Genomic DNA, 22836 nt, shown 5'->3' with positions numbered 1-22836 from the left:
AGGCATTAACATAAAAAGTCACCTCGGTACTCTTACTTAACTAAATATAAAAGCAAAGACATTTGAGCTCTAAATTTAGAGCCAGATTTAAAAGCAAATAAAATGAATAGACACAAAATAGTACAAATAATTCAACTGTAAAAATTGCGTAAGAAATTTTTAGAAATAAAATAAAATTTTAAATAAAATAAAATAATAATATGATGGAGATTTGACAAAACCAGGTGTTCAAAGAAGGCTCACATATACCACTTTCAGTAGGCAAAGAGAGGTAGGATTTATAATTTGTATTATAGCTGAATCACACAATGACAGGGCATTATAGATTTTTATAATGGGATCTTTTTTTTTAATTTTTAAAAAATTTTGGTATCATTAATATACAATTACATGAGCAATATTGTGGTTACTAGATTCCCCCCATTATCAAGTCCCCACCACATACCCCATTACAGTCACTGTCCATCAATGTAGTAAGATGCTATAGAGTCACTACTCGTATTCTCTGTGCTATACTGCCTTCCCCGTATAATGGGATCTTTTATAATAAAATCATCATCATCACTGGTTCCAAGTATTTCGGAGCTTATCCTCATCTAGCACTGAGTCAGGCACTTGAGGTGTATTATCTCACCAAAGCTTCACAATAACAATGAAGTAGATATTCCTATTATTTCCATCTATTCATTCCACCAAAGTCTGAGTGCCTTCTGTGGGTCAGCACTGTTTAGGCACTTAGGCAGTCACGAAGCAGGACAGATCTCTGCCCTCAGGGAGTGTTGGGTGAGTGGGAGTAAGGGGGAAAGAAAGAATATCTAACCCAATGATAATTGTACATGTTAGAAATCAAGAAAAGTCCAGGAGAGAAAGAAAGAGCAGAATGTGTGTCTAAGGTGTGTGTATAAGCTGGGTACGCTTCACTGAGAAAGGAAGATTTGAGTACAGACTTGAAGTGACAAGGTCAGTTACTCCACTCCATTTAAGGACTTCCCCAAGGATACACACATGGCTCAGCTGAGATGCAAACCCAGATGAGCTGGAAACCACAGCCTGTGCTCAGAACCTGCCTACTACCTGGTCTTCCAAGCGGCATCACAATATATAACATATAACAAAGGATTTGCTTGTTCTCTTTCAGCATCCCTTGTGTCTCATTCACTACGGTAATTTTCTAAGCCCAGAGCTGCTACATAGTAGGTACTTAACACATGTTTGAATCAAATCAGTCATTTTAATTTGAGTTAATGTACATTATGATAAAGTCTTTATTGCGTGCCTTCTGTGTCCTGCCCACTTCCCAGGTAGAAAAACTTTGAGAAAACCCAGTGTAGGTGCTGATGCTGCAGCCCAAGCGTGTACGTATTTTTGGATGCCCTGCTCGTGTTGTGTTGTGTTGTGGAAGGAAGATACCAGTTTTGTGTTGTGTTGTGTTGTGGAAGGAAGATACCAGTTTTGTCAAGGCAAACAGGTCTTTCTACGAGGAGGGTGGAGTGGGATGGAGTCTTAAAACGGAGAGTTGTATAGAACAAGGATGCTTCTAGGTAGAAGACCTCATGGCACGATAGCCCACAAAAATTTACGAAGTCAAATCAGGGGTTACAGGTAAAGTTTTCTTAGGCTGTATTCATTTGAGAGAAATTTATAGTATCTATGTGAGAACAATCTTTTGAGTATTAACTTACCTATTGAAGTGGTAGATATCCTGTATATTTCCAAAAAGGGCTGACCTCTCTTCTGTCCCCAGAGGGAATTTTGATTGGTCGCTGATGCAGTCAAGGTAATCCTGTGAAGTCAATGGGAAGGATGTCTTAAACACTCCTGTCCTTCTTCAAGACATTTTAAGTTAGGCAAGAACAATCTTTCCTACCAGTTTCCAGCAATGCTTATATAAATGTGCTCATTAGCTCTACTACGGAATACAGAGTCTCTCATTTATGGTGATAATACTTACCTATTTGCAGAACAGAGAATTACAGCAAGGAAAAAGAAGATGGTATACATTAATGTATCTACCCCCCAAATGTATTACAGCTTCCCTAGATGGATATTATTTCATGGCCATAGTTATCGATAATGTCAGGGTTTTGGCTTAACAACATCATCTGCTGTTTCCTTGACTGATTTATAAACTAGCAAGATACTCAAGTTTATACAGTGGGAAACCAGAAATATAGATTTGAAATTTCTCATCACAAGAAAAAAAAATTGTTGACCATGTGAAGAGATGGATGTTATCTAATCTGTGGTAAATATTTCATGATCTAAACATACATCAAATCATCATGTTGTATACCTTAAACTAATACAATATCTAATAAAACTGGGAAAAAAGTGACAGGATTGTTTTAAACATAACCGTTAAGTCAGAAGGCTCTCTGTTGGTAAAGTAAAATTAATTCTTCCCCACATACTAATTAATAAAAAAAAAATCCTTTAAAAAAACCCCACATTACTCACTTACACTAATTGGCTATGTTAAGGAGCCATGGGAAACTTAACCTGATTTTATAAGTTCTAACACAAAACAGAGCTCCCAATCAGAGCTCAAGTGGGCTCAGACCCAGAGTGAGGTAAGTGAGTGTAAGTGGTTTAGAAGCGCTTTGAGCTGCTGAGAGGAGAAAGCCGCCTTCCTCCCTGTGTGCTAAAGAGCTCATAACTGAGTGTTCCCCCACCCCGCAGCAATGCTTGAAAAAGAACACTGTAGGAGGCAAGAAAACAATAAAGGAAACAGTGAAAACAGCTGAAATAACGTAAAATAAAAAACAAATGCAGTCCCTTGCCCTGGGCTGAACAATGTACTATGGCCCTCTACCAAACGTCACACAGCGCTCTGCAGCGTTTGGAGGAAGCACCCCAGTGATAAGCCAGCCAGGCCTTAACAACCCAGCGCTAGAAGCACATTCCAATGTCCAGCCACAAACACAATAGTATTTAGGTGCAACTAGTGAAAGGAGAAACTGAAATTTAAGAACCATCAGTTAATCGCATCTTCTCTTTTAATAAGCCACATTCATTCTCTCAGGCCCTTATGGTCTTCAAATGAAAACAGTCAGGGCTGCATTGTTAACCTTCTCAGTAGCACATTTCACAGACGGCATCAAATAACCCACCAGTCCAGGTCTTTAAGACGCAAATCATTGACGTGCATGAGCCAATGTGCATAACCTGTTTTTTCCCTTTAATAAGCTTTGTGGTAACATCGTTTCTTAAGAAAGTGATCATCTCACTAAGTAATTAGATTCACAAGTGTCACTGGCATCGCCCACCCACACTAGCAAGACCCAACTCCTTACTCTTATGAATGGAGTAATTATAAGGAGCTTAAATATCTGCATATAAAGTTAGTAGCCCAAATAAAAAATGCTAAAGAAGGCTAGAATTGAAATAAGAGTATGTTTTGAACATGTAAACTTAACTTACACTGCCTTAGAAAACATGTATTCTCTGATATTTACATAAAATTCCATGGTACCAAAAGAAGGGCTCATATTTAACTTGCACTGAATGCTTATTTGATTGCTGTTTAATCCTTTGACCACCATTTTAAAGGACACACATACAAAATTAAGAAGGTAAAAAAGAAGTTATAGATGGGTACAAAATTATAAAGTAAAACAGAAGGATATGTATAAGCATGATCCACACCAAAGAGCAAGATGAAGGATGGGACAGAGAGGATGTATACATGCCAAATTCACCTGGCTGCCTGCAGTGGGACTTAACAAGAAAACAAATAATCCTTTTTCACACTTGAAGTGCGAAGCTTGTTCATTTGCAGAAACCTGATACTAAATTCTTCATGTAAGGGAAAGATTGGGTTAAGGGGCTTAAAGAATTTCATCTGGGTTTAGAGACAAAGAACCATGGCCCACTTCCAACAAATGATGGCCCATCTCCAAAGGAAAGAGTTTCAAAGCCCCAGAGTCGGTGGTAGAGAAACTAGGTTTTTAAGGCTGCTTGTTTTTTGAAATTGTTGAGAAAATAGATTGTGGGAGTCAAATTTTTTTAGGCCACTCTAGAAAACAGATCAAAGTCATATGGCCACAACTTGTTACCCCCCACTGATCATAATTAAGTCTTTTAAATTTATACTTTAACTCTAAACCAGTGACTGAAAACTACCACATAGCCTGCCCTGTATTAGCAGCTGTAATCATCTGAAGCCAAAATGAGAGGTTTGAAGCTCAGTGATAACAGTCTATTCTGTGCTCAAATGACAGAGTAAAGACACCAATGAAATTTATTAGAGCCTGTCATGCTGCTTATTAATTTTATTGGCTTGATGTCAGCACCTGTGCCAACCCAGCAGTTAAAAAGAAGGATCAATTTAAAACGTTCGCACTGAGAACAATTATTCTCGGATCAAAGAATTCATTCTACTTTTGGGTGAGAGGGGATGGGATAAACACAAAAAAACAACTTTTCACTATTTAAAAAAAATTCTATTATACGATTTTAAACTTTATCTGATGTATTTCTTTTCTAATCAATTTATGTCCTAAAGATCTCCACCATGGTAAGTAAGATTTGTAAACCAGTGTCTTCCTCTCATTAACTTTTTCATTCCTTGTAATGTCTGTTATTGAAAATATCCAAGTCAAGTCTCATGCGCGCTATTTAAAGTGTGGCAAATGGACAAGAGTCAGTTTGCAGACTGTTACTGATTTGCAGCAAGTGAGGAAACCGGCAGTAAGCATGTGGAAGCTTTGATGGCATTTTGACGAAGAAGATCTGTTGAATCTAATGATAAATATGCGTGGCTAACTGGAAACACACACACACACACACACCACCACCACCACCACCACCACCACACACACACACACACACCACCACCACCACCACCACCACCACTATAGATGGTTTGAAAAGCCCTGGTATAGATAACCATCCTGCAGAGATGCTGTGGAATCTGGGACAGAATTCAAATTCAGATTCAAATTCAATGTCCTGGGTAGCTTGTCTAATTTCTCTAAGATGCCCTGAAGGAAGTAATTAATATCTCTTACTTATTCCCCCACCTCCCTCTTCCCCTAAAATAACATCTAAAATGTTTTAAGTGATAACCTGTTTAACATGATAATGAAGAGAGATCATAAGAAGGAAAAGATTGATTTAGAATTGTAGAGTCTATCATTACTTTATATGCCCTCTCTACTCTCCCGCGCTTCTCTCTTGTAGATTGTTCCATCATGGAAACAAAGTGAAAAAGGTTCTGTTGCTAAATCCTCTTGCTCACATTTCAAAAGTATACCTAGTGGTTTTATGGTTTGCCCTTTTTGGTCTAGTTTCTGTTGTTAGCACTTCTAAATTCCAAGCCCTTTGATGTAACACCTATGTAAGTGTTTTTGGAGGGAAAAAAAACCCTTTATTTTGGAAGAAGCATCTTTTTCTGTTCCTCCAACGCCTTTGCCTTTTCTAGAAAGTAGTCATCTGTTTATTCAAAAACCTGCCCTTCAAGTTGTACATATTACATTGGGGCGCTATTGATACTACACTAACTTATGTTTATACACCAGTTTACAGTTTAAAAGCACACTCACCTTCATTCATACAAACTGTGATCCCCTTTTTTAAGGACATAAAAACATATGCCAATGTCTGTTTTATAAACTAGGAATTTAAAAAATGAATAAAATATGAGCCCTTCCCGCAAATAGTCCCTGTGTAGTTGAAAGACAAATGTAAACAAATAAGCACGATACAGTGTTTAGGCCACACAAGTGATAAATACTCAGCTCACAGCGAAAGATGTAGCGAACGAAGTGGTCAAATCCAGGGCAGAAGGGGGGCATCAGAGACGTGATGGGGGCGCTGAGTCTTTGAGGATGACCAGCAGTCTGAGTACACATAAAGGAATAGGAAGAAGATGGCAATATCCAGAAAGATGAGAAAAATAAATTAATAAATTAAAAAACCGAGGCATAGGGTAACGAGTTTAGGCGTAGTCAGGACGTGGATAGGAGTGGGGACGGGTGAGAATAGGGTGTGCGCCTGCGCACAGATCCTGAGGGCGGGGCGCCCCGTGGGCGGGGTTGGGAGGGTGTGGCTGATGATGGATCCTCTCCATGCTCTATAAGCAGCACCCATGAAGGATGTGAGGAGACCAAAGACACCCCAGAATCAATAAAAAAAACAGAACCAAGGTATAAAACTGCGGGTGGGGAGGCCAGTTGGACCAGCCCAGTCCTCAACACTGTCCACGGGGTGAGCCTCGTTACTGGATGTGGAGAGAGAAGAGAGCCAGTCCAGGGTGAGGGTCGGGGCTTAAGGATTGCGGGGTGCTGGCTTTTAGAAGACGGCCTGGTCTCCTCTCTTCCTGAGGAGCGGGGGTGCTGTTCCCAGAGCTCCCAGGGAGAACACTTTCTCATCCACCTTGGCAGCAAGCAATTCAAAAGGCGGTGAGCTCACATCCTGGTCTCCTGGTTCGCTTGGCTGCAGCAGGGAGAGCTGGGCTGCTTCCTCTGCGGAGAAGGACCCGCCGACTTTGACCTTCTTTCAGATTTCTTCCGGGGAGGCTGGTGAGGTAAGACAGGCTCCTGCTGAGCCTGCAGGGGCCTCCAAACGGCCAACGTAGGCCTTGCTGGCTCCCTGGGACCCTCTGTACTGGACTTCCTCACACCCAGATATTTACACACTTCTGCGGTAAGACGGAGACAAGGTTCACCTTTTGGCATAGCACATCTACACACGGGGTCTTCCTGGGACTTGGGCTTGCTCACCCTGTACTTGTTAGAGGAAGCTCTGAGAAGAAATATGGTTTCCTTTCCCAGGCATTGCCCCTGCACACACAGTGCCCTTAGGGACCATCACGACAGATGCGACTGGTTCAGAATCGCCAGCCCCGGACCAAATCCCACTCCTGCACTACCTCTTCCCACTCCTCAGGGAACTAAAGAGAAGCCTGGGGGTGAAGACAGGGTGACGGGCATGGGTGAAGACTGGAGTGACTGTAGGATGCCTGCTGGGAGAGGCTGTAGGGTGCAGAGTCTGGAAAGAAACAGAACGGTCTGCTCAGAGACTGTGTGTGGAGCTGGAAGTGGTACACGGTGCAGCTTTTGGCTTTGTCTCATGTGGCACCGGCTGAACGGCAGGGCCAAAATACACTCCCATGCTTCAGGGTCCAGGGCCACACCAAGCTCCTGATCCTGAGAAAGCAGCTTTAGAGAACCTCAGTGCTGACAAGTGGCAAACATGGAGAGAGTCAGCAGGCCAGGGACCTCCAAGAAGTCTGCAGCGGTTTAGGCACCACAGGGCCCTTGCAATGGCAATCAGCGGTACAGATCCCGAGCCACAAGGCCTTGGGCAGCGCAGAACTCTGTGACTCATCCTGCTGGGACTGCACCCCTATGTGCGGGCAGTGGTGAGAGGCCTCATGGGGTCCCACAGATCTTGGAGCACAGAGAGAAGAACGCACTTGCCATCTCTTCCAGAAACAAGCTCATGGGAACTGAAGGGCGAATGGAGTCCTGAGGCCAGTGACTAGAAAGAGGTGCAGATGGATTTGTAAGTAGGGAAGAGGGAGTATACATTTTGAGATGCTGGGCTATAAAGGAAGGAGAGTGGTAGGGCAGTAATTGGAAGAGTTGAACCAGGGGTGATTATCAGTTTATCTGTCCATCTGTCTATCCATCCATCCATGCACCCATCTGTGAACCGGCTGGTGGTAGGTGTAGGGAAGGACAAGGTGGGGGAGGAAGTCTGGAATGACAAGAAGGAAAGAGCCAGCAATGCTGAGCACTGGAGAAGACAGAAGGCGACCATCAGAGTCCAAGTGGATGACGGGGGAGGCAGGGCACAGAGGGGAGCCCCTCTCCTGGGGACCTGGGGCAGCAGCCGCTGCCTCTCCAAGAGGTCAGGGCGTGGCCAAACTGACTGCAGCTTCGTTTCACGCTGCAGAAGACTAAATTCTAACAAGCAGAGCATATGAAGCAAAAAGTTCCCTGTAACTCCTCAGGGGCCCTCGTCCCCCCCCCGCAGCTGGCACTCTGAAGAGGTAACCCCGGTCACTCACGCGGGGTGCATCCTCTGGGCTGTGTTCTGGGTGTCATTATATCTGTCAAAAATGAGATTCTGCACTTAATTCACAACTTTGTTTTTTTTCCCTTATTGTATGAAAATACACATAATTCCTATATGTAAATACAATTCTTTCTTATTCTTTATAATGGCTGCATTGTATTTCATGCAATAGTTTTATTATAATAGGCTTAATAAAGATTTGGGGGGCATCTCCAATGTGCTGGCCACTGGGTGAAAAGGGGAGAGCATTCAGAAATGAGTAAGATGGGATTCTGGTTCCTCGAGGTGTTCACAGCCAGGGAGGGAGAAAGGCATGTAGAAGTCATAACAATTTAAGTGTTATAAGAATTATTTTAAGTGTGCGGTGGAACTATAGAAGAACACATTTTCAAATTAAAGAAATCCTTTGTCTTTCTTCCAAATAAGCCACGGAACATAGTTTCATAGTAAAAATTTCCCGCTGTGGCCTGCAGATAAAGTGTCAGAAGTCTAATCTTCAAGGTAATCTCTTTTCTTTTTCTATCTACATCCATGGGGGAAGAAGGCACAGCCAAAGAAAGGGGTGCTGGGGGGTCTCTGGCCACGCCATCCAGCTGGAACAGAGCTCTTATCTGCGGGGCAGGGGTTTCCCTAAGTCTATGGAACAGCCCCTCACACCGAGAGAGCGCTATGCTGAAAACACATTTCATCCTCAAGGCAACAAGATCTTCTGCCAACATTGTTGGGGGTGGGGGAGAAAGGGGGAATGGGAGGGACGGGAGGTGGAAGGGGAGAATAAAGAGCAGGGAGGAAAAGAGGGGAAGAGAGGAAGACACACGTGCACACTGGGGGGTAAAGGGGAGCAGGGGGAGGGAGGGAGGGGGAAGGGGAGAGAGACGTGACCTGAATCAAAGTTAAGAGCAGCTTCTGTTGCTGACACGGTATCAGATCTCATTCAGAGTTTTCCTAATTGACGGTATAGAGGCTGATCTTAATTGGTGGTACGTGTTAAGTCGGTGTTAATGGTTCTGAGATATTTAAGTATAAAATTATTTTTAAAAACTGGGAGGTTTCAGCCTCATCTACCTTCTATAATACTTACAATACATAAGACATCAGTAAAAAATGTCAGGAATGGCCTTCTTGTTAAGCCGTGACAAATGATACATGCGCCTGTTCAGTCCCCGCTATTGTTTCACGTTTCCCTCCCAGAAGAAGGGGGCGAGGAGGCTCCAGGCAGGGAGGAGACGGGGCAGCTGGTCTAGAAAGGGGGGAGGATCTGGCAGAGGAGGGCAGAAGTCTCCTACAGCAGCAGTGGTGAGGAGAGGGGGAACACGTCTTTGCTTGAAGACCATCAGGAATATTTGGTTTTTCCCAAAGACTTTAAGCAGAAAACATTTATGAATTGGCTGTCTATAGTAATCTAATGACATATTAAGAAACAGGATTAGCAGGAATCTATAAAGTTCTTAAAGCAAATAGACGCCTACCTTTTCCTACACTTCTGATAACTATTATAGATATTGATTGTTTTTATTCACTCCACATTGATTTTAAGAGGAGGAATTTAATGTGTACAAATAAATATAAATCTAAAAACGTTATGATTTAAATGGAGTCTGGTAAAAATATAACACTAAAATTAATTTTTTACATGGCTCTGAGTTGTAACAATTAGAAATCTTCTGATGAGTCCCTTCTATCATAACACAGCAGAAAAATTGAATTTTCTATTGCTTTGTTAAATGTTACTTTAAAAATTGTGCTTAGAGTTTTCCAATTATGTAGACAATGTTCTCATAGGCAAGAGCTCTTCTTAAGAGGGGAACATACACCTATGAAGTCCTGCTGCATGCTGAAATACTTTTCCCTTCTTATTTGAAACCATTCTTACTTCATTGCTTTTTTTTCTGTACTCTTAAATGTGATCACTATTTCTAGCTCCCAAAAGAGAGAAAAAAAAGTATTTCTGGGATGATCTATGTTCTTATTGAATGTACATAACTATAATGTATGTTTAAAATGTTCAAAATGGGCAAGCAGACAATTTGCCAGAACCAGTTTGCCAGAGTAAAGCATCGCCCCAGGGTCTCAGCAGGCTGCAGAGATGGGGAAGTGGAGGAAATTTATTATACACCTGTGAGTCCTCAAGGTCACCCTACTTCCTCCAGCTCTCCTTTTCTGTTTGCCTCCTTGCTGTGTTGACTTCACAGAGTATAGTTTTTTCACTGCCTTTTGACTCTCCAGTTTCCAAGCCAGGTAAGGAAGCAGACAGATACAATTAGAGGTGGCTATAAACCTTAAAGAGGGAGCTGGCACGGCCTGATGAGGTGGAGGACAGACGTGATATCCTGGCGCAGTTTTAAGTGTCTGCAAATGAGAAACTGATTCATCTAAATTATAATCATAGTACTGTTGGTGTAATTTGAAACACAGTAATTAAGGGAAATTAAGTAAAGCGCAAAGCGTTTTCTATATGGGAAAGAAAATAAAAGATCAGTAAAATAAATTTACATTATTAGATCATCTGAAGTTTAACTCCTCCTCACTGCTCTTGACTATTATTACTATTGTTATGTTTACATTTATTGCTAGGTCCTGAGCTCTCTGCTTCATAAGCATTATCTCATTTAAGCTTCACAGCAACCCCAGGTGGTGACTCCATTTTATCAAGGTTAGAAAGGTTCCATCACTCCCCAAGGTCACACAGAGAGTGACTGTCAGATTCAAACCAGGACCAGGGGACTATAGCTTGAGCACTGAAAGCCTGCACTACCGCTTCAAAGGCATTCATCCTTAAAGCAGGATCTTTAAATAGGAGAGGCTTCCTGCTGACTTTGGGACCAAATGTGGTTTGTATTAGGCATGAGGTAGAAGTCTATGAAAGAGAACTCGCATTACTAGGCACCTGCCAAGTGCCAGGATCATCACATCCTGTACCTGAACTGGTATCAGTCCACTCACAACGCCAAACCTAGTCCTTCGTGGGTTCATCAGCACACAGCCCAGGACACACTTTTCCATCAGCCACGCACATCAGCTTCCAACCACCTGCCACTTTACTTTCAACAATGGCTTATGTCTTTCCTTCCTGTTCACAAATTCTCTTCCTTCTCTCTCACTGGTGCATGGCTCTCTGCTCTTCAGAACATCCCACTTCACCCCATGGTCAGTCATTCCACTCTCTTTATTTGCATGCCTCTACATAGCTCTCCCCCAGGAACACACGCTTTTACAAAACCAGTCATGCGGAATCACTACAAATGAATTCTTCCAGCTCTCCCAGTGCCATGCTTTGAAGTATATTTAAAAAAATTTACATAATGGAAAGCCTGGAAAGCAGAGCATTTAAAAGCTATAGAATTAGGAACTGCTATAAAATGAAGATCAATCAGAAATGAAGAGCGAAACAGCAGGTCTGACGCATGGCTTTTATCAGAGGAAGAGGTTGATGTACTGAAATGGAATGTATGTAGAGGTGCAGGACCTGCAGAGGAAAGCTTCCTTATAATTGTGGATAAGTGATTGTGTCAGGTGTTTTACTGTTTCACAAAAGAGTGTGTATAAGTAGTAAGCTTATTAAGTGACTTCTGGCACAAATTTTGCACAACAGTCAGCCTAGATCCCAGTCGTGCTCTTCCTTTTACGGAGCTCTGCACATCACATTGGTGCACCTATGGCATAAAAGGCTTCACTCAACATTAAAATGTGGGCACTGACTTCTGTAGCAAAAACATTTCCAGTTAACAAATCAAATCACTGTTCACACTTCACTCTTAATTCTAGAGGACCAGAGATTTTGAAATAAACACACCAAATAATGGCCCATTAAAACAAGTTTGTCACATATACACCACCAGTCACTAAATGCTTAACCTAATAATATATTGGACAGTAATTAGCTATATGGCTTATTTAATGAGTTGGAATAACTCATTGCAAGTCTCTTTTACTGGGACAGGAATTGTAATATTGGTAATTCTTATAGCCATTGGTCTGTATACAGTAGGTGCTCAAATAGCATTCACTGGATGGCCAAGAAACAAGGCTTAGAGACAAAAGCCTTAGTGCGATTTGTGTTAATTTACTTGGAATTCTAACCCTAAAACAAAATAGTTTCCACCAGGCCAAAAGACAGGGGCTACTTGGCTAATATTAACTAGCAAGAGGAAAAAGCTGGAGGACATTAGTTCTCCTTCCCACCTACTGAGTTGCACAGATTGATAGTGACCCTCCAGGTTGAGCTATTCTACTTGAAAATTGCAATGCACTGATGCTGTATATGTTCAAATAAAGAATCTACACAAGGTCTGCTCTTTTCATGGGTAGTGTTTCAACCCGAATGAATGTGATTATACTTTGGCGGCATTACGTAATTTGCTGCTAAATATGGAAATATATAGGCTAATTTGTTCCGTTCATTGTATCAAAAACAATGAGTAGCCCTAAGGACATATCTTACTGCTTCTCTGGCTATACCGTTGTTGATCTCATCACAGTAAAATCTTACCCAGAAGTTATTTATTGACACAGAAACAGTCAAGGGCTTGGTGAGCTGTAGGGAAGCAGGGAGAGGCACTGTGCACAAAGTAAAATGGGGGTGCAGGTGCACCTTCATGATGGGACGTTCCCCAGCAACCAGACTCTCTCAGAGTGCTGGGCCTCTTGAATGGGGCAAATTCAAAGATATCCTTCTGTTGTCCTGGAGGCCAGGTTCCAATTCTCACCCACAGGATGAGATGCGTGATTGAGGGGAAACTGACTGTTCTCCTCTCCTAAGTCTAAAGCACAGTATCCATGGTCATCTTGCTACTTAGAACTGAGGGTGAGGAAGAGGGGGAAGGAGGCAGACTGACCTCATAAGATGAGGTTTCCATAAGTGGTTTTTCAAGAGACTGTGTCTGAAGAATTTCTACAGCAGCAATTTTACAATCTGAAAGGGAAGTATACTACATGCTTTCTTTTGGAGTAGACATGGTTTCCATCGGCTGGAAATCTGCTTTTGGATTTATCTGAGAAAAGGAGAGCAGGTCCCTGTGAGGGCCTCAGCTGCCACTGCAAAGTGGAGGAAGGTGAGCAGGCGGCAGGGCAGACGGCCTGGGTCTGGGAGCCCAACCTCGGTGGGTTATTGGCCTTGCTGAGACCCCACTGCTTCCACTGGTGAGTAAGGATGACCCAGTACCCACCTCTCCTCTTCGTTCTGATAGCAGTGGCTGCGGTGCAGCCTTTGTGTCCCAGTTGCCTCCACAGCCTCCGCAAAAGAGCAGGGAAGTGGCCAGATTGGAACCTCTTTTGGTTCAAAAGCAAATTAACTCCATCTGCATACTGACAAATCATAGTGAAAAGGTCCCCCACCACCTTTCTCTGCCCTGGATGGTCACAGTGCAGTAGGAAGGCTATGTACTTGAACAGTTTGTTTTTCACTGTCATTGCTGGGACAGGGTCTGAAGACTGTTGGAGGGACACAGGGCACACTGGTCCAATTTCTGTGGTTTCAGTTACTGAGGTCAACTGTGGCTGGGAAGCACACGATGCTCCAGAAATGGGAAGCAGCTGACCTCCTTCTGAAGGAGAGTGAGAAGGTCAAGAGCAGCCTAACGCGGATTCACAGGGCCACATCACGCACCTGACTTCAGGGGGACTTCGTCCAGCAGGCTCCCCTTGTCCACAGGGGATACGTTCCAAGAACCCCAGTGGATGCCGGAAACCTGGATACTACTGAACCCTGTATGCACTCTGTTTTTTTCCTATACATACATACCTATGATAATCTCATCGTGAGTCATTTTATTGTCTCACCTCATCATAAGAGGGGTGAGTACAGTATAAGAGGATATTTTTAGAGAGACCACATTCACATAACTTTGATTACTGTATATTGCTATAGTTGTTCTATTATTCGTTATTGCTGTTAATCTCTTCTTGTGACGAATTTATAAACCAAAGTTTATCATAGGTTTGTATGTATAGGAAAAAAAACAGTACATACGGGGCTCAGTAGTATCTAGGTTTCAGGCATCCACTGGGGGTCTTGGAACGTATCCCCTGTGGACAAGGGGAGCCTGCTGGACAAAGCCCCCTGACACTCTGAAGTTTCCCAGACCTGGGACATCTCACTCGCTTTGTCCACCTGAATGACAAGCCCTGCGTCTCCCACCCCTCGTTTGAAACTGACCCCTCCCCTCTCATCCCTGCCTTGGTTTTGTTCTCCCACGGAGACCACGCAAGGACGTCCTAACGAATCGCTCTGCTGTGATTCTGACCCCCTCTATCATTTCAGAATGAATCCAGTGTGATCTTCCTAAAACTCAATTTTGATGTTACAGTCCCTGCATAAAATGCTTCAATGACCTCTGACAGCCTTCAGCACTTGGGTCGAGTGCAGGGGACTTCCTTCCTGGCTTGCTCCCTGCCCACCTTTCTTTCTTAGCTCCTCTTCCTTTCCTCCTCCTACCCTGCAAGCCACAGACGCTCACTCCTTGCATTTTTGGGAATGCCCTGTCCTCTCATGCTTCACAGTCTTTACATATTCTGTTCTCACTGCCAAGACTGTCCCCTCTGCTGTCAAAACCTGGCTAACACTTCCTTCAAGATTCTTCCCAGGAATCTTTCTCTGATCCTTCTCACCCTCCTGGGCTGACTGAGGTGCTCCTCCGGCACTAACAATTATAATTCCATAATAAAGGAAGCTGGAGTAATCAATTTACAGTTGATTATAAAAATTTCTCTGTATTCCTTCTCCCCCAACAAAACTGACATCAACAACTCCCAGGGCTTAGCATCCCCAGCACTACTGTTTGCAGAAGGGGCAGTCGTGGAGTAAATTCCCCTAGAAGTGATCCGTCTGCTGGCTTGGGGAAGCACAGTCTGGAAAGGCAAGGGTTAACCAAGTCCCAGGCCAAACTCTGGCGAAGTGGCAAGAGTTGTATTGAATTGTAACCCGACCCAGCATTCCTCAGTGGCTCCCTCCCCTCCCTTTGTCTCCGGGACAGCATTTGTACAACCACAGCCTCTTGAAGACTCGTTTCTAACCCTCTTCCCACCCACCTAACTCCCCCTTTGCACAAGAAAAGAAATGCTCCCCTAATCAAATTAGATTAACTCCCACCATTTTCTCTACCTGCATTTGCATTTGGAACATCATTGACAAGGCTATAAACAGACCCCTGGGCTGAGTGATTTATCCACTGCTTTATGGAAAACAGAACAAAAGCAGCAGTCTTTTCAGCGACTGTTTATTGTGGGCTGCTGCAAGCCGCCAGCGCCCCTTGGACCCATCTCCCACTTAAAGCTTGTGTGAAAGGTTAACAGCATAACTTTAAGCCTCTTTCTAAAACTGAGGGAACACTTGTAACATTTCTTCTTCATCCAATGAGAAAAAAAGGCTTGTTTCAGGAGAAAATATTTTAAAGTGTAGCTTAAAGAAATGAATCCCTTTGCCTCCCCTCAACACACACACAGACACACACATTCAATGTCCTTTCAGCAGCATGCAGAGAAAACAGGAGTAATTTTGCCTCAATGTGATTGTTATTTGAAACCATAGACTTAGGCTGCAAGTCTCTTTCCTTTTTTAATGTGGCCTACTTTGTGTGTGTGTGTGTGTGTGTGTGTGTGTGTGTGTGTGTGTGTGTGTGTGTGTGTGTGTGTGTGTGTGTGTGTGTGTGTGTATGTGTGTGTGTGTGTTGATTCAAGCACAAGAATCATTACAGATAGTTTTATATTACTTTAACAAAACAATTTTAACATTTAGAACAAGCATTCCATTTTGCTTTGGGTAGACACTTGCAATTTCTCATCAGGTCTTTTAATTATTTCTGAATTCTTCCCCTTACAGAGTAAAGGTGATTCCCACTTTTTATACAGTGTCTTCTCACTTTTGTTAAGGGAACAGTTATTGTACAAGAATTTTCTCCAGGTATTGAAAGTTAACGGTAATTAATGACATTCTGATACATGCTAGGACATGGATGAACTTGGAAACATTACCTTAAGTGAAATAAGTCAGACACAGAAGGACAAAATATTGTTTGATTCTAGCAAATTCATAGACAGAAAGTAGATTGGAGGTTGCCAGGGGCTGAAGGAAGGGGCAATGAGCACAGGATTTCTGTCTGGGATGATAAAAATGTTCTAGAAATGTGGTGATGCTTGCACAACATTGTGAATGTGCTTAATGCCACTGAATTGTATACCTAAAGTGGTTCAAATAGTAAATTTTATGTTCTGTATATTTTACAACAGTGAAAAACATTTTAGAAGTCAATTATTATAATGAAAGAAATCACTTTGTTTATGAAGGTCAGACAGTAGATGATAGATATATGTTAGATGCTATTCCAAACATAAGGAAAAATTTTCTTGCTCTTCAGGCTCATTAGCAAGGGCTTTGCTGATGTCCAGGCTACAAGTCACAGTAAAATTCACCCAGGGGATGGAGGGGAGTCTGCACACATTCTAAATGGCCTTACATTAATTAATCTACTAAGGAGTTCTTTCCTCTGGCTCCTCAATGCTCTCACTTCTACCTCCTTCTACCCTCTCCCTTTGCTGTGGGCTAGGAAACCAAATAATTAAGCTTATTTTAAACACCTAGGGTAAATAGGCTCTTAGTGAGAGCCTGGAGCCTCTCCTTGGGCAAAAGACACAGGATTCACTGTTTGGCATTTCAAATATCTATTTTGGCTGCTCAAAGGACTTACTTATTTTCTGGTAACATTTCTGAGAGCTGAGGCTGGAGGAGATGTGATCTCTAGTCATCTTTAGATTTTGACTTTTTGAATTAGACTCATTTACAGAGGATGAAACTGAGGTCAGACTGGCCGTTGGTCCATGTGCCCACAGCTGGCTGGCAGCACTGAGTCCAGAGCACTGCTCTGTTAAACCTACCTCAGTGTGACTCAGCTCAAGTCAAAATTCTGGAAACAATTTCATTCCTCCATTGCAGCCCTTTATGATACTGGAAATGAATTCCAGTTACATGTAGGTATGTCATGTGAACTAAACATTGCAACAAGATATAGCATATCCTTTTCTAAATTGCAAAGTGAAATGATTTTGTGAAGAAATACCTTAACATAGATTAGCAAGCCCAAAAGTAAAGGATATTTTAAAACCTACCAGCAATTATTGGCCTTCCCAAATAATACCAATTATATTAATAATCATATAAAAATAACTCTCATTTGAGTGCTTACTGCATGCTTAACACTGTGCTAAGCATTTTGCATGGATAGTCTTATTTGCACAACAATCTATATATATTCCCATTTTATAGCTTGTCCAAGATCACACAGGGAAATGGTAGAGTCACAATTTTCATTCATCTCTTACAGATTTTAGCCTTTCATCATTTTGTTACATGCCACAAAGGTTAATCTGTGTTGATTTAAAATTGTCTACTATTTGCTTTATAATTGAGGAAAAATTTCCTTTAGGATAGTGGACCTCAACGTTGATTGCCTATTGGAACCTGAAGAGGTTTAAGGAAAACTGCTGCCACCCCTAGAAACTGGGATTTCCTTATCCCAGAGTGCAGTTTGGGTGCATAAGATGTAAATGATCCCCACATAATACTTAAGCACAGCCTCTGTTGAGAAAGAGCCCTATTTTTTAGCTGCTCCTCCTAACCAGATTTCTTAGGTGATAGTTTTTAACTGCTCAAAGAATAGCCCCTTTGAACGTGTTTATGAGGGCTTACTGTCCTCTGTGTAAATGTAGCTGACGACCAGTTAATTGTGTGTTCCTCTAAGGGAACTTTCTGATGTTTTGTTTTTTCCTATTTTTAAAGTAGGACTTTTCTCCTAGTGGATTTTCTCACCAAAAGTAGTTTTCAAAAACTCTGGATAATGTGGAATATTCTAGATGATTTTGAATACTAAGTAAATGTGTGCATTTTGTCGGTAACCTTCTCTACCTTATTCCTTTTCAAATAGGATTTGAAACTTCAGAGACATATTCAGAACAGGAGTTGGCGAAAGAGCGTCCCAGAGTATTAAGACATCTATTATCACAAATGGATGAGCCCAGATAGACTCCCTGGGCTTGCAGGAGACAACTTCTCATCCTCAACAGGCTACCTATATTTATACGCAAGTCAATTTTACCCTTGTTGATGGCTGAGATATAGGAAAGTGGGCAGTAAGAGTAATGGTTCCAGAAAATTTGATTATCATGTATTTATGAGAACTCTCCTTAATTAGTATGTAAGGGCACCCACAAAACAGTTCTTGTGTTTATCCCGTTGTTTCTAAATGAAATGTCTGGGAGACAGGACCTGAATACAGTTTTGCACTGCCAATACTTAGCTGCAGGGTCTGGAGCTTGAACCACGATCTGCTGTGGAGTCCTCATGCTGTGCCCGGTCTAATGTGCTAAGCACTTTACAGGCATTACCTCATTTCATCTGCACAAAGCCCATTGAGGGATGCAATATTGCTTTCATTTTAAGATGAAGAAACCACAGGTTATACAAGTTAAATAATTGTTTAAGATCAAAGGAAGGGACAGAGCTAGGATTTGCATCCAGCTGGAGTTATCACTCGGGTCCCTGGATCTTCATTTCCTCACCTATAAAAGTGACTGGGTAGAACGAGATAACTCATTCAACAAATATTTACTGAGAGCCCTTTAAGTGTCACACACAGTGCTGAGGGCCAGGAATAGAAGACTCACCAACAAACCTCATTCTTTCAGATTTCACAGTCAGAACTTCCTGAGTTATTTTGCACTTCTATAATTTGGTGTGAATCTACTTAATCAACAATTTTGTGCAACTGAAAATAATCTAAGTGTCCACTAGCAGATGAATGGGTAAACAAAACATGGTATATACATACAATGACATATTACTCAGCCTTAAAAAAGCAAAAAAAATTCTGATACATGCTATAACACGGATGAAACCTGAAGACATACTGAATGAAAAAAGCCAGTCACAGAAGGATGAATACTAATGATTCCACCTCTATGGCATTATACAAATACTATATGATTTCATTCATATGGCATAGTCAAATTCAGAGAGACATAAAGTAAACGGTGATTGCCTGAGGCCAAGGGAGGGGGAAATGAAGAGTTAGTGGTTAATGAGTACACAGTTTCTATTTGGGCTGAAAGAAAAGTTCTGGAGATGGATGGTGGTGATAGTTGCACAACAATGTAAAATACTGAATGCCATTAAACTATATACACTTAACATGGCTAAAATGATATAGCCATAGTAGAATTTTGTATATTTTACCACAATTATAAAAAAGAGATTTTAAAAATTCCATGCAAGCTACTGTATAGAACAATGCAATACCGTTTAAGTGGCAAAGTAGTCTTGGTGGACAAAAGAAAAAACCAAAAACATAACTGGTTAGAAAACACTTAACTAAGTAAAGTAGGCTGACAAGTTACACGTCAGCCCAAGAGGCCTCTGCCTTTTCTGGATGTTATGCCTGGACACAGTCACACCTGCTTTGGGCTTATCACATGACTTGGGCAACTTCTGCGTGATGAGTTTCACAAGATGCAAGCAACATCTTTTCTTTGGAAGAAATTTCTGGCCATGGGAAACTTGTCCCAACTGTAGATGAGTTTGTTTGGAACACAGTTCCCTGAATTCTATAATATTCTACCTACTCAGCATAACTGAATATTCAAGATGGCCCACAGCATGATTAACCCAACTGAACAGGACCTGTTTTAGCAAATCTTCAAGAGGATTTTGCCCACAGGCCGTCTTTGAAACATAGGAGTTCTTAAGCAGACCAGTAATAATAGCTACTTGATCACCTGAGTTAATTGAAATGCCTTTTCCTTAAAAATAAAATGTTGCCTTAGAAAGAGAAGCCTAGTAGAATGGGGAAGGCACTCTCCAGTTATGGGTATTTTTACAAATGCCTGATCACACAAAAGAAATGAATGTACTCAATTATTACGTCTGTGAGAAGTACAGCTTCTATTGTCTTTTTTTCCCCCAATCATGTCTCGAGTCTATCCTTTCCTTTTATACATGGTCTGACTCTGAATCTGCAAGTGTAGGTGGAAAATATCATTCTAATTTGAACATCACAAACACACTAATATTTACCCATTAAATCTCCTTGGTGTACTATGAGTTTCATGGACAGCAAATGCTTTAGTTTGTGTGAGAACACTTGACCAAATTATGCAAATCCTTTCAAAAAGAAAAGCTTCCTACAACTATTTGTATTTACAAGAGGTAATATTTGTTGATTCAAGATTAATGTAAGAAAAATCCATTTGTTAGTTTTCAGAATTATGAATAAAGCCCCAAACTGCTGAGAGAGCTTGACATTCTGTTAAACTATTTTTTCTTATAAGGTAGAATAAAAAGTACACTTATTAAGGACCTTGTCATAGTCTTAATAGAACACATCAGGTAACCTTACTTCATAATAACTCATGAACTGCAACCCTGCACACGGCTTCCTCTCTGATGTTTTTGTCCTTCCTCTTAGCCTATCTTGTATTTGCCCTGTCCGTTCTCTGTTCTTTTCCTCTTTATTGTTTTTTCTCATGCCTTTTCTCTTGTTACTTTTTGTTCTCTTCCTCCCACAGAGGGTGGCAGGTGTGGGAACCAGGTGGCTTCCACAAACAACTTGAGGTATTTTTCAAGATAAAGTGTTATATTTACTATACTAGGTACTTTTTAACCATTTCCTATGTATAAGACTGTGTCTCCATTTTTGTTAGATTTGTATCTTTTTTGTGTGTCACTGATGATGTTTTTGAGTGCTGTATTCAGAACCCATTTTTCCTACAATCCCTATTTTCCTGCCCCCGATGTAATTTGGTCCAGTGAGTGATTTTTAGGAACACATATGTCATATGTCACACTATAGCAGAAACGATTGTAAGCATTTTGAAACTCTTACAGTTCTTTCCTTGTATTAGTTCATACTCTCTCTTTCTTGGGTCTTAGACATTTGATATGGGAGTTAAAAACAAACCCCATCTATAATCTCTTCTCAGATCATGAACTCTTGCGACCAGCTAAGAAAGCCCTACTAAACCTGACTCAGGGCCTCCAATGCCCTACACATCCTTATTGATTAAGTTTGCCATCTCGTTTAGGTGTGGTCTGTGGCACCACAAAACAATTCCAATAGTAACATCAAAGATCACTGATCACAGATCACCATGACAACTGTAACAATACCCCATTTTTTGTCAAGAAGTGAGTCACAAGTCAGGATTGTCAGAAACTCAAGGGTGACTTTTCTATTTTCTGAAGTTTAGTAGTTCCCAGGGAGATGAGGAACATCAATCCCTACATTAGTAATTTTTATACCAGTGATCATTATGCTATTGTTACAAAGTTTTTAGTAATTTGAAAACTGTACTGGAAGTAAAAGGTAAACAATATAAAATAGACTACTATTTATGAATGGTAAATTTGTTGTCTACAAGTTCACCTCGGAAAAGATGCAAGTTGACTTTAACTTCTATGGAAAAGCATCCATAATGATGTCACTTCATTGGGGAGTAGAAATGTATTAAAACAATTTTAACAATTTGGTTTTTCATTGCTTACTTTTTCATCTCGTACCCAAAATTTCCATTTGGCTTCTCAGAATAGCTACAGAAATGAATTTAAAAGGAGGACATTAAATTTTCTTACAAACTTATCAATGTGGCCATAAACTTGCCACTTCCAAGCATCATTCATAATCAATGAAGCTTTTAGTCTATTATCCTTATTGATATCCTTCTACTCAGAAACTTTCCCAAACACTAGCAAGATAAGCATAATCACTGCTTTTGAACCACTGCTAGACATGGTAGCCCTTTTTAAAACTGAAATACTATTTATGGTGTCCAGTAATTCCAAAGAGCCCCATTGGCAGGATGGATGAGTAGAAAAACAAAGTAGGGGGATGGATAATGAGGATTGATGGAAGAAAGGGTAGAGAAAAGGATGAGTGACAAAGATATACAAGGAGGGAAGGAAGACCAAGAGAAGATACACTGGTCTGAATCTGTTCCAAGCCCTAAACGAAGAATTCACTTAAAACATTCCACGGGGTTATTCAGCAGAGAAAGTACAGGCACACCTCAGAGATACTGTGGGTTTGCTTCCAGACCACAGCAATAAAGTGAGTATCAAAAGAAAGCAAGCCAAATAAATTCTGGGATTTCCCAGTGCATATAAAAGTTATGTTTACACTACCCTGTGGTCTATTAAGTGTGCAACAGCATTATGTCTAAAAAAAAGTACATACTTTAATTAAAAAATGCTAGCCATCATAGGAGCTTTCAGTGGGTCGTAGCCTTTTTGCTGGGGGAGGGTCTTGCCTCAGTCCTCTATTGGAGGATGCTGATGGCTGCTCAACGATCAGGGTGGATGCTAAAGGCAGGGGTGGCTGTAACAATTTCTTAAAATGAGAAAACAATGAAGTTTCCTGCATGAATTCACTCTTCCTTCATGAACAGTTTCTGTGTAGCATGTAATGTTGTTTGATAGCATTTTAGCCATAGTAGAACTTCTTTCAAAATCGGAGTCAATCCTCTAAAACCCTGCTGGAGCTTTAACAACTATGCTTATATAATATTCTAAACCCTCTGTTGTCATTTCAACAATCCTCAGAGCATATTCACCAGAAGTAGATTCCACCTCAAGAAACCACTTTCTTTTGTTCATCCATAAAAAGCAACTCTCTACTCATTCAGGTTTCAGTCACATCTTCAAGCTCCACTTCTAATTCTAGTTCTCTTGTTATTTCTACCACATTTGCAGTTGTGAAGTATTCCACTGAAGTCTGGAATCCCTCAAAATCATCTGTGAGTGTTGGAATCAACTTCTTCCAAATGCCTGTTAATATT

General features: G+C 41.3%; 1 protein-coding gene across 7 annotated transcripts in view; it reads right to left on the bottom strand.

Annotated features, from left to right (window-relative positions):
* Nucleotides 1–22836, bottom strand: part of PLEKHG1 (pleckstrin homology and RhoGEF domain containing G1) — a 202607-nt gene that overhangs the window by 51678 nt on the left and 128093 nt on the right. For all 7 annotated transcript variants that reach the window (XM_037022991.2, XM_017673936.3, XM_017673929.3 and 4 more), the window contains one exon: nucleotides 1683–1783. In XM_037022991.2, the coding sequence (XP_036878886.2) occupies nucleotides 1683–1783 (101 nt within the window). The remainder of the gene's footprint in view (nucleotides 1–1682; nucleotides 1784–22836) is intronic.

Source organism: Manis javanica, chromosome 13 (genome assembly GCF_040802235.1).
Source record: "Manis javanica isolate MJ-LG chromosome 13, MJ_LKY, whole genome shotgun sequence".
Lineage (NCBI taxonomy): Eukaryota > Metazoa > Chordata > Mammalia > Pholidota > Manidae > Manis > Manis javanica.
This window is presented reverse-complemented; position numbering and strand designations above follow the sequence as displayed.